Source organism: Dromaius novaehollandiae, chromosome 3, assembly GCF_036370855.1.
Source record: "Dromaius novaehollandiae isolate bDroNov1 chromosome 3, bDroNov1.hap1, whole genome shotgun sequence".
NCBI lineage: Eukaryota > Metazoa > Chordata > Aves > Casuariiformes > Dromaiidae > Dromaius > Dromaius novaehollandiae.
The window spans coordinates 104995472-105008454 of record NC_088100.1 but is presented as its reverse complement, the minus strand read 5'-3'; the positions used below and the strand labels follow the sequence as shown (position 1 = coordinate 105008454).

The window sequence follows — 12983 nt, the reverse complement described above, 5'->3', positions numbered from 1 at the left end:
TGATAGAGTTCAAAAGTCTTGAACGAGTTGATCTTAATTTTTCTAATTAACTTCACTAATGGGAAGCTGACTATAAGGCAGGATGAAAATTAATGAAAACTGCAGTTTTCATTTTGTGTACTCCTGTATTTTTCAAATGAAACTATTGGATTCCATAAAATGTGAGGCTGGAAGGTGGCTACATATTATTAAACCTTTTCTAGTTTTATGCCAGCCAAACATGAGGATTTTTAATGCAGAACAGTACTTTGTAAAAGCTCAGCATCTTGTGACTTTGTGGAGCTGGGAGAATGCCATAAAGTATTTCTATGAATGTTAGCTCAAATTTAAAATGAATTGGCAGGGAAGGGAATGCCTGCAGAAAACAGTACCCTGGAGTGCCAACGGAGTGCATATTCCTAGCCAAAGGTCTCTTAATCTAAGGCAATTACCCACGGGCTGTAGAGCAGATGTAGCCAGTTCCTATACCATTCCCTTCAGCCCTTGTAAAAAGGAACATGCTGGGGTTAGGGAGGTGTTTTGGAGGGGTGTTAGAGGCCTGGCTGAAATGCACTGTGTTTGGTTATCCTAAGCCTGGTAGTTAGTCCCTTAAGGCCTGTATGAGCTGATGTATATGAGAACACTGACAGCTATAACATGTGCCCATGGCCTGAAGTGGTGAAGTAACTGTAACCAGTCTTGTACCTTGTGCAATAGACCCTTCTCTCTTTCCTCTGCCTCTCCTTCCCCCCTCACTCCACCAATCATTGTATTGTAGATTCTTCTTTGGTTTGGCCACTATAGAAATTTCATAGTCTACACATCTGAATGATGATCTTATTACCTGGATTGCTAATGGACAGAAAAAAAGGTAAGTACTTTCAATAGACACCAAAAAACAAAGATGTGCCACATGTAGGTCAAGGTAATGTTAATGGTTAATCAGTGATAGATGCAACATGTACAGAAGTCAAGATGATTGCATGAAGAAGTACATATTTGCCCCTTTACATTGATTCTATAGGTGCATCGCAACAGAATTAGTTTCTTCTTAAACGGCTGGGAAGATGACAGTACAGCTTTTGATTCAAGGATTCTTGTGGGAACAATTGCAGATACTGATGCTGATGGTATATTGCAAATTGGACAGAGCTTCACAGGTAAATCTTGTAGTGTTTTAGTGGAATGAGTCAGAATATTCAAAAACAAGATGTGCTCGTTGTGGTTAAAATCAGTGTGTGTGTGAGTCATTTTTTAGTTATCTATATGTTGAGAAGTAGTGTATTTCTGTATTTGGAAATAATATATTTCTGAAAAAAAAATCCTATTGTAAAATTAGCTTTCTCAAGAGATTGGCTGAAAGATAGGTGTTTGGTAGATAGTCCTCTAGGCACATAATTTATTGTATGCGTTATTGAATGTAAGTAGATTTTCTGCACTCTCCAGAATATTGGTCTCTAAAGCAACACATTCCATTAATTTAATATCCTAGCTTTTCTGAGTAAATACGTGAAACTATTTCAAGATGGAATTATGCATGGCCCCTAGACTACTTTCCAGAGTCAGGAATAGAACTCAGGACTTCCAACTCTTGATTTTCTTCTGTTCTACTAATACTCCTGTAAACCCACTAGCAAAATGAGGGTCGCTGGGTCTCCAGGAGGGCCTGATAGAGTGTTACCCTTTAACTACATCCAGAATTTTATATGTACTACAGTATGACATGATCACTGCAGAAGTGCTACAGGATGTTTTGTTGCTCTCCACAAATCCTTGGCTCTGTATGTGTAAGAACATTGAGTATCGCTCTTTGAGAACATGAAGATTTTGAAGCCAAGTCCTAAGTATAGCTATATGTGTAAACATTATTATGCTGTTGGGCAACAAAGATCTTCTGCATCCTATTTTCTAAAGCTCATATTTGGAAATGTGTTTTATTTTGATTCTGATTCTGAATACTGGATACTTTATAAGTATATAAAGGAAAGGAATATTTTTAAATTCCTTTTATCTTTATTGTATAAATTGATAGGTACAGTTGTACCTACTGTATCTTTTCTCTAATTAGAGGTGGCACATGGACTGGCTCATTACTTCTGTCTAATGAGCCGGTCCTTGTGCCACCTCTCTAATCAGAAAAGAGATAGGTACAAAATGTTCTTATAAAGTTATTATAAATCATTCTTTTTTATCAAAAAATTAAGTCACTGCCCTCTATAGTTTTGTTGAGGTCCAAGATGGTTTCATCCAGAAGGGGTAATTGTGCAAGAGAGATCTGAGAGTGCTGAATTAAAGGTGCTCTCATGCAGTGCAAAGCTGCTTTCTTCTCAGTACGATTCGATTATTTATTTATAGTATATTTTCTTAGGTTTAGAGCAATTTGTTGGAAGAATGCAAGATTTTCGATTTTATCCAGTGGCACTTACTAACAGGTAAATTACCTTTATTTTTGTGAAAATAGGAGTGTGATGAGGAGGAAGAATGCATAACAATATACTTACTCCTCAAAGTATGGTGCTTTACGCATGCCTTCTTTAAAAGATGATTGCTTGTGATGTAGTTTACTGGACATGGTTTCAAACATGACTCTAATCTAAACACACTTGAGTTAAAATTCAATAATTTAATGTGTTATTCTTTTGTATTGAGACTCAAATAATAAATGTGCACTTTCCTTGTTAGAGTGCTGTCTCTGTTATAACCTGACTCAGTATGTATTCTAGCAGTAGATCCAGTAGCTAGATTTCCATGCTTATAAGCTAGTTAGATGACATTAGCTCATGATTTCTTGTTCTGGCGTCATACTGTGTGCTGATAAGTTGGGTGAGATTCCCAAGGTTCCGCAGAGCTCCATGTAGGCTGTGGGCACTTTCTTTAAAGCATTTCAGGTAGAGCCCCCCTGCTGTATGGTCTTATTCCTTCTTGAATGTGAGCTCTGCTAGTGTTTCAAGCTGAACAGAATCCTTGTGCGCTTGCCTTACGGCGAGTTGTCGTGATCACAAATTGTTTCTCCCCTACAGCAAGGTTTGCTGTTAAGCAGACCTCTCCGTTATAGGTTGCAGTAAGAAACTGCACTTCCTCTGCCAAGCACAGTCTTTACTCCCACCTTCTCAGAAGCATTCACAGGAAAGCGCCTTGCTCTAAGGGCAGAGGAAGGCGGGAGGGAGGCGAGCTGCTGCATCCGGCTCAGCGGGACAGCTGGGTGGGTGAGGCGGCTGCTGGAACAGATCCTCACCTCTTGGTGACATGTAATCCAGAGTTTATTTGCTTGACAGGATGTGTGTGTGTGTGTGTTCTGCAAACACACATGTACATGCACAACACACAAATCAGAGCTTCAGCGCTACCAGTCCAGTTTAGATCACTCTGAAACCAGTGATCCAGGGGAGCAGAACAGATGCTCCGATGGGTCAGCATGCTTGCTTTGTGGCTGACAGCTCAGCTCCAATGCTTAGCATTTCATTTCCTCAGGCTTCGGCTTCTCCATGGTGTCAGGCATCCGTGTATGGTATTCTTGACACCCTTTCCAGTCCCCCCCTTCCCTTGGCCAAGGGGCTGTTGTCTTAACTGTTTATTGCTTTCTATATTAGATTGTTGGCATAAGCTGCCAATGACTTCTCTAGCTTGGTCCACGTAGCCCTGGGATAATTGCTTTGACTTCCTCCATCCCCAAGGCCATGTAGTTGTTGCCACTGCATTTTCTGTCGCCCTCCAGCCACCCTTCCTAGTGTGTTACAAAGAAATGTTACCTTTGTTAGTCATCCAGCTCATGCTGGATTAATCCAGTCAGTTCAAGCTGGCCAGAAGTAGTCAGGTCCTATTTGTCTGTGTGATGCTTCAGGGTAGGCTACGCTCAGCGACACTAGTGACCGTAGACCTTAAGGCTACTTAATGATAGTCTTTCAATAAGATGAAGAGTAGTTTCCTAGGAGCTCAGCTGTCTGCAGGACATTATAATGAACTGATCTCCTGTGAATTTAAAGTATTAATATGAATCGGAGTTCCAAGCTAGATGAAGATCATGATGGCTGTATGTTCCTTCAGAGGAATCCTTGTCAAATCCTTTGGATTGCTGTTTAAGTTAGTGAAATAAGTATAGTTTAAAAATTAAAAGCTAAGATATTTTAAAAAGTGTTGTGAACTAACGATGGTTTCATAGATGTAGTTGTTTTGTATCTACAAATAACTTTTTCCAAAATGTGTGTCTGGGATAAACTGTGAATGAAAGTCTTAGTCTGCATATCAACTAATTTTAGTCTACAGCAATTCTGTAAGTTTGGTTTCTGTAGAATTTGTAGTGGCAGCCAGCAAGTATTTATTTGCTAAATAAAAATACAAGGCATATATTATTACTGATAAAAATCAGCAATTTCTAGGGTCACAAAATCCTTCTTTTACACTAGTTTTAGGTGACCTGAGCATGTCATCTGCTGATCTACTTATTTGTTTCGGTTGATGAAGTCAGTGGGAACTAAAGCAACCCAATTGCTTTAAAATAAGCGGTAAGAATTCAATAGGGTGACCACAGACTGGGGTAGCCCAATTTAGTGGACATTTCTATTAAAGTTAGCTAAAGGTGAAAATACTTTTACACACAGTTTTTAAGGTGACATTTTTCAAGCTGGTCTTAGAAGATTTGAGGACAAACATGACATTCAACTCATCTAATAGTTTTGTGGTTACAGGCGATATGACAGTCCTGTGGTATGCTGAAGAAAAGTATACAGATCAGTGACTGGCGTCAGGCACAATGCTGTAGTAAAATATTGACAGAGTTTTCCTCTTTGCATCTGGCACTGGATTCCTCCGAACTAGCTTTAGGCACCCAAGCAAGGAGCATGTATGCCCTTGGCTCCATAGATGTCTGTGGAACAATGAAAGCAACTCCAGCATGCTTCTTCATGGACGCCTGCTGATTACCACTGATTAAGTAGGAAGCCTGGGTGACTAGATTCCTAGCTGACTGGCTTGTTTATGTGCGATGAAACAAGGCTATAGGGTTTCTAGAGTAGTCTAAGCTAAATTTTGTTTAATCTATTAACCTAGAGGCACAAAGTACCACTTGTCATTTTTTATCATGTATGTAATTGCTTTTTTATATGCTGTGACAGAGACATTTTGGAAGTATTCTCTGGAAAATTTCCTCACCTGCACACCCAGTCTGAGTGCCGCTGTCCCGGAAGTCATCCCCGGGTACACCCGTTGATACAAAGGTACTGCATCCCTAATGGTGCAGACGATACCACTAATGACCGAGTGCTGAGGCTGGATGCAGAGGCCCATCCGCTGTATTACATCAATGATGATGACATTGGGACCACCTGGATTTCATCTCTATTTACAAATACTGCAGGTCTGGATCATGGTGTTTCTATCACGATAAATTTACAAAATGGACAGTATCAGGTAATGAAAAGATTACATTTGCTATTTATTAAGTCAAAACTAGGAAGAGAATTAATAGACATTTTATTTAAAGTTTGAGGAAATTCAAACTTTATGCTTTGAGATGTTATCCTTCAGGGCTAGGAAGAAAACTTTTTATGAGCATGAAACAATCTGAAAAGTGATCAAATGCATTATGATTTTTGTTATAGAACTTTTCATGTGCCTTAGCTGGTATTACGAACACTATTCTGGACTACATAAACTAGAGTGAAGATCCTGTATGATGACATCAATATCTAGAAACTAGTTGCTGTCTTTTAACTCAACTTTTCTAAATTTCAGCTTCAATTTTAATTTCTATTAAAACCTGAGGTGCTTTTATTATAACCTCTGATAGAAAGCTGATTGCAGTCAGATGGAATTTAACAAGTCTGCTGCACAGTGGCATGTCCTAAGGGATTTCTGTTGTTTAGATGTTCTGGAGATGGTAGTTTAACTTCCTGAGGCGTATGGGAGGAGAATATGATAAACAGGCAAGAGGATTCTGAACAGAGGCCAGATTGCAACCTAACACTTAGCTGTTGGGCCGAAGAGTATCAGGTGGCCTTGGAAGGAAGAACAGATCAGTAGTGGGGCTGCATTCACAATAGGGGTGCTATCAAAATGCCTTACATTTTGACAGAAAAGAATCAAGCTCATGTTTCAAATACTAGTGATGCTTATTCTGTCTAGCTTACTGTTTTTTGGATTTTTTTGTCATTAATGAGGAGAAGGGACATAATATGATGACAGGAGGTTTTGGCTACATAAGAAAGAATTGGTCTGTTAGTTAAAAATGAATTCAAATATCTGTGATGTTCTAAGACTTGGTTTATTTGGTGCATACACATTTCCCCAAGCAGTATTTTGGGAGGAGTCCTCTTCATTGCAACACAGGTATTTGATTGGATTCCAAATAGAAAATAGGGATATTAAAAAAAACAAAACAAAAAAAACTGTTATCAGACAAAGAACTCATGAAATATTTGGCAACACAAAGCTAAGCCCCTCGTTTTTTTCCAAAATAATGTTACTGTGACAAATCATGGACTTAGCTATCTAGTGTGTTTTCAAATGATTTTCCAGAAAAAGTAAAGAATTCTGATGGAACAGTTCAGTTGCTGTGTAATAATGTCTGAGAAATGGAAGAGCTTGTTTAACAAAAAGTTATTTGTCTTTAATTTGGAATGCATGGAGTAAAATTCTTCTGTCTGTGAGTGGGAGAAGATTATATTGTCAAATCGAAATAAAACAAAACATTTATATTGCCATTGTTTTGTAGTGCAGTCATGCTTAATATTTGTTCCAAAATTTGTTATCTTCTTGTAGATATTCTATATTATACTTCAGTTCTTTAGCCCACACCCTGAAGCAGTAAGAATTGAAAGAAAAAAAAGAAATGATCTGAACTGGGAAGATTGGCAGTATTTTGCTAAAAACTGCAGTATTTTTGGAATGGATAATAATGGATCTCTGGAGAAACCGGACTCTGTCAACTGTCTCCAACTTCCTAGGTATGAGCTGGTTTGTATCTGCATAATACAGATGCTTTGAACAGGTAATGTCCTAACACAATTCATTTTCATGCCCCACTGAGACAGGATCTTTTAATTTGGTATACTCGTTTATCATGAGCTGCTTAGTATGTAGAAGATCCAAAATTTGACCTTTCTGTTGAAGAATTCCAAAAGGTGATCTGTCATTTTTATCAGATTTCAAACATTGAGGAACCTGACACAATTGATTTCTGTTATTTTTCAGCTAGACTTTTGAAATTTTGTATGTTCATGTGTTGTGGGACTATTTATTTGCAATAGTGTTAGAGTTAACTATCCAGTGATTATGAAAGTATTCCTTCTGATCTCCAAGAGTGCAACTTGTTCCAGAGTATAGATCTCTCTTGTAGTAATGCGTGACCCAGAGAGGGCAAACTTAATAAACCTAATCATTCAACCTTATTGTGGATTGTGAAAAACACATAAGAAATGGGTTGAAAATTTTATCTTGAAGCTTTTTAATCTTGCTAAGTGAGAACCAAAATAAAACTTGGCAGGGAAGGGGGTGGGGGGGGAAAGAGCCTTACCTCTCAGAAATGTGTTGCAAGCCATGTTACTAGGCAGCTAGCATGTTTAAATTATATATACACACACACACAGGCATACACGCATACACACATGCACGCACACACACACACACACACACACACACACACACACATATATATATATATGTAAATACAGGCGTGCACACATGTTTATATATAGCAGTATTTATTCAAATGCACCACCGCTTGCCTGATTTCAGATGCCAGTCAGCATTAGGCTTGTTTATTACTTGGCTGGAAGTCGGTCAGAAAATACAATACCAGGTGCTGTAGGCATTTTGCTTTTTTCGCTGTTTCACTTCTGCTACCTCACTAAGACTTTTCAGGTGTCAGCATCTTTGTCCGTTCTCTAAGAATGGAGTAGTCTAAGGAAAATAGCATAAGGTCGTCTGTGTTACACCAGTTTTCACAAAGAGCTATGAACTTTATTGCTGATCCTTGGAGCAGAGGGTAGAGGAAAAGGGAGATTTTTAAGTAAGCCAAATGTTTTTGGATAAATGACCCAAATTAGATTTGAACTCATTGGACTTCAGTCCAGAAGTATGATCTGTGTATTTTCTAAGATGATCTCAGGAGTGAAGTGTGAACTGTTTCCATAAATGTTGTGTAAGTGGTACTGTTTCTCCCCATCAATTACCTGACATAAATAATGATAGGAAGTGATATGAATGCATGATTTTGGGTACAGCCGAGGTACAGAAAGCTTTGTTTAAAGGATGAGAAACATACCTTGTAATGGTCACTCTTCTGTATAGTCAAAGAGGAGTTACTGTAAGGGATAATGTTGCAACATTGTGGCAACAGTGTAGCAGAGCGTAATGCTGAGACCTTTATAGGAGGGGACGTGGTTTCATTTTAAAACAAAACCAGCTTCAGTCTCGTAGCCACAGACTTGTAAGCAGCAAGGCACGTGTTCAAGTTGTCTGTGCAGGATTTAGACACCAGCGTGCTTGCGTCCTGGTGGTGTGGGCCAGGACTCTTGGAATGACGTGGAGGACAGGTGACCCTGGGTTGGAAATCCTTATCCTGTCTCCTGGCTCTTTGTTTGGTGACCACATGCTCATTTTGAATGGGCTTTTTTGTATCCTTTAGGAGCTGAAAGTGATTAAAGTGTCTGTCTCCCTCCTATCCCACCTCTGTCAGTTGTTAGGATTTACTCACTTCTTGATTCCTTACCATAGGCTGGAGTCTTTGTTTAGTCTGGATAAAGGCTGAGCCTTGTTTTAAGCTTTCCTTTGTTTCCCTGATATGGGTGTCCTGAGAAGCTGCATGTAGGTGCACTAAGTTCTTGAAGACCTGCTTATCAGCTTTACAGTCCTTCTGTTGTTCCTTCTGGTACTTACGTACCAACACAGTCTCATTCATTCAACTCATACCAATCTTAACGTTTTCATTACAGCGTGCTCTGTCGTGAAAGAAAAATATTGATTACTGTGTTTTATTTCTCTTTCTGAGGAAAGGACAGTATCACCTGAAGAAACATACAGATGTATTCCACTGAAATTTCTGTGAAACATTGAGCCTGTATAGGGACACAATAAAATCAAAGATTCTTCACTAAGATAGAAGGGTCTGATGTAGCAGTGGGTCCTGTTGTGGATCAGGGTTCTTGTATTTTTTAGTTCTTTTTTAAAATCTATATGAGAATCTAATTTTTTTTCAAAATCTCAGAAATACTTTGAAGTGAGGAAGATACATTTTTGAATGTTGTATGTCAAGTGCCAAGGGCTTCCTGTGGATGCATATTTTTAATGAGCCTGTGTAGATATGGAAAGAAGCAGGCATTTTTGCCTGCTGCAGAGGCAAGTTCTGCTCATTGCTTAGCTCTGCCTAGTAAATATACCAATATGAGATGTCCTTCATACCAAATGGGCAAACAAGCAGTTTGTATAGTACTTGCTTACTTGGGCTTTGCTTGAGTTCTGGACTATGCTTCCGCTTCTAGGGTTTAGGTATACAGCTGTACTCTGAACCCTACATCATTACACTGAACTCAGTTCCACTAAACTCACTGGAGAGGTAGTGTATTTCTAATTCTGCTCACTTGTCAAAATGAGATGAGAAGAGTTCAGTGACTCTGGAATTCAAAATATGATTGTTTCTGTATGTTTTCTGTATGTGTTTAGCAGAGAAATAATTAACCATGTGGGCGTGCGAATTATCATCTTAGTTATTTAAATGATTTCTTTATGTCATTAGGCGTAGATGTTTTGCAAATTTAGGCTGGATGTCACTGAATCAGTTACACTTCATTCATAATTTGAACTTGCCTTTTAGAGGCTGTACTTTTAATTGGAAACTCAGGATTTGGAGAAGAGCATTGCAGTTTGGGGAAAACAGGCATATAGAGAGAATCTTTTTCTCTTCCCTGTTTGAATTCTGGTGATTGGGAAGCCACTAATCTAAAAATTTTCCTTAGAAACCACAAAAAACTGTACAGCTTAATGGAGACCCTCTCTGAGAATAATATGTAAAATAGATGACATTTTGGTTTTCATTTGTCTTCCTCTTCTTTATTTAAACAGCTTTACTCCATACTCCCGTGGAAATCTAACTTTTAGTATTCTTACACCGGAACCAAATCACCGGCCTGGTTACAATGATTTTTATAATACTCCATCTCTCCAAGAATTTGTAAAAGCTACACAAGTGAGGATTCATCTCCATGGCCAGTATCATACAAATGAGCCTTGGGTAAATTTCAGACATAGATACTATGGAGTTAATGAAATCACAGTCAGTGGAAGGTAGGTGTTATTGGAATTCTTCCCCCACCCCACCCATCACTACCTCCAACTGCTAAAACTGTGCAAAGTATATAATTACCTGCCTAAAAATTAATGCAGTTATTCTGTTTTTGCATTTATGAATGAGAAAGGAATTTTGTCTGAAGCAGTGCATTAAGTTTGAAATGATTGGTGTAATTTCTTCTTTTTTTTTTTTTTAACATTTTCTCACATGTTATTTTAAAATTAATTATACTTATTACACAAATCTGTCAAAAGCAATCCTTTCCTTGGAATTACCAGTGCCTCTAAGCAAAGGCTTATGATTGAAACCACAGCTTATGCTTTACTTCGGTAGCTCTTCCAAGTTTCATTATAGATTCCCAGACATGGCAATTTTAACAGGCTTAATGCAGAGCTCATTCTTTGTTTTAGGCTGCAGTTTTCCATTTAAAACTGGGCAGCTGTCAGTAAAAGTGTTACATTATCTGTGACTGACAACTTTATTGTATATGATAAGTGTCCTGTCTTGTGAAAGGACTAATTATGTCCTGTAAATATGCAAATTTAGCAATGAACTAGTCTCCAAGAAGCATATGGTGCAGATTTTTGTTAATAAGTATTATTTCTGAAATTATTTTGGTAGTTAAGATCTCATTTTGAGAGGAAGCACCCTATCAGAGGTCACATTTACCTTAAACTTATTTTCTACACTACTAGTATGTTTTGATTAATGATTTGGATGTGTTATGATGATGTTTTTACTAAAGCAACTACAGTCTTGATGACTATATAACAGAAAAATCATTTCAATTGTAGTCTGCAAAGCTATGCCATACCTCCAGAAGAGAAGACCTTCAGGTGTAGTGGGTTATTGGCTAGGTAGTGGTTATTGTCTAGGCTAATGCTCTACAAAGATTTTATTTTAATAAGAACTGAACATTTTAGCTGAGGTCTAAATGGATTAAACTGTATGATTAAATTAGACACAGATACAGATTTCTTGAAAAACTGTAGCCACACTGTAAAGCTAAATATTGTTGAATAATAACCATTTCTTTAATTTTTACATGTGTGTAGTGTGTACTGAAATCTTGTTCACTATTGCATAAGCTCTAATACCTGCTCTTTTTTATTACCTTGAAAAGCAGTTTCTGATAGTTACAGGTATGTTGAATGGAGAAGTCTTTTGTAGGTTACTGCACTTAAGAACATTCTCTTCTGTCTTTTTATTTGTTCTTAATAAAGAACCAGGCTATGTTTGCAATAAAACACAAATTGTCTTCATGTTGATGATGTATATTGCTGCAGAGATATGTTTCCATATTTTTTTGTTTTCTTCACTACCTCTTTTTCTTTCAGGTGTAATTGTCATGGCCATGCTGATAATTGTGACACAGCTTTGGAACTGTACAGGTGCCTGTGCTTCAAGGAAAGCTATACAGAAGGAAATAATGTGAGTCTCTCCTTTGTCTATCTACTTCTCTTACCAACAAACAGGCTCAAAACTGGGATTTTATATCTGAGGAAGCATGTGTGTATGCATGCTAGTGTTGTTCTCACTTTTGTAAGGATATTTTCTATGTGTAGACTTGGTATTAAATAAAAGACCACCTCCTTTGCCCCAAAACCATTCCATCACAGAATTCAGGAGTGCTGAGATCAGAGATTTGGTTTCTTGTTATAAGAATATGTCAGTTTGCAAAAAAACAGATGCAAATCTGAACTTAGACTGTCAGCACCCAGTAAAGATTATGGCTGTACCTACTGTAGCAAATAGCAAAAGGATCTGTATATAGTAGGATCTGCTCTTAATAACAACGTTTTTCAGTTAAGAGGGACTTTATGAGGTACAATGTGTAGGTAAAACTTACCAAGTTGCAAAATTATAATTTTCCTCCTAGCTTAGTAATTTCTTGTCCTGGGGCAAACCAAGATGCAGATTTTCACTAAAAGTCGCAGTCTTCTAGAGAAATATATAGACATCTTAGAATAATGGTCAAGTTTGTACTTGCTTCTTGCAGCAAAGTGGCTTACCTCGCAGAAGGAAGGTTATCTACTATTAATATTAATAATGTAAGTGTAAATTATATAATCTTTGGTTTCCATGGAAGATTTTCACATGCAACTTAGCAAAAACAGAACTGTGATATGTGAATTGAGAAAGCTTTCCTGCAGAAAAGCTTCTGTCTGTAGATGAGATGCCCAAGAGGCGAGTTGCTCTTGGGACCTGGAAAGACATAAAAATATGCTGTAGTTGTGGGTGGAGAGAGGGATGGTGTGTATGAGAGAGGAAAGGAATCGAAGTACCAGGAGCTTGATTGCTCAGATGTGGATATTGCAAGTGCTGATGAGGGGAATGACCATACCAGCCGGCCTTATTTGATTGAAGAATTAGGAGAATTACCTTTCCTCCTGCTTTTTATGAGGTGCGTTAATAATTTCATGTTTAATGTCCTAAGAAATACGTACCTGAAGCATGTTTTCCTTATCATTTTGCAAGTACAAAGCTGGGGCAGGACATTGCATATTTGTGTCATCTATATCAAATGCAAAGGCAAACTGCAAGATTATATTGAATTGCTTGTGACAGTCTAGGAGCTTTTCCTTTGGCAAAATATTTTCACTTGAATTTTCTTCCCAAATATGTGCATGTTTTGAAAAATATATCATATTTTGAATTATATCATATTTATAAATTTGTAAACTTCAACTGAAGTTAATTGAACTATGGTATAGTCTTTATC

General features: G+C 37.8%; 1 protein-coding gene across 1 annotated transcript in view; it reads left to right on the top strand.

The window, feature by feature from the left end:
• USH2A (usherin) overlaps positions 1-12983 on the top strand; it is a 407004-nt gene that overhangs the window by 34212 nt on the left and 359809 nt on the right. Inside the window, exons 3-8 of the mRNA XM_064509686.1 lie at positions 1004-1139; positions 2348-2411; positions 5091-5385; positions 6736-6920; positions 10036-10257; positions 11599-11692. Coding sequence (XP_064365756.1) covers positions 1004-1139; positions 2348-2411; positions 5091-5385; positions 6736-6920; positions 10036-10257; positions 11599-11692 — 996 coding nt within the window. The remainder of the gene's footprint in view (positions 1-1003; positions 1140-2347; positions 2412-5090; positions 5386-6735; positions 6921-10035; positions 10258-11598; positions 11693-12983) is intronic.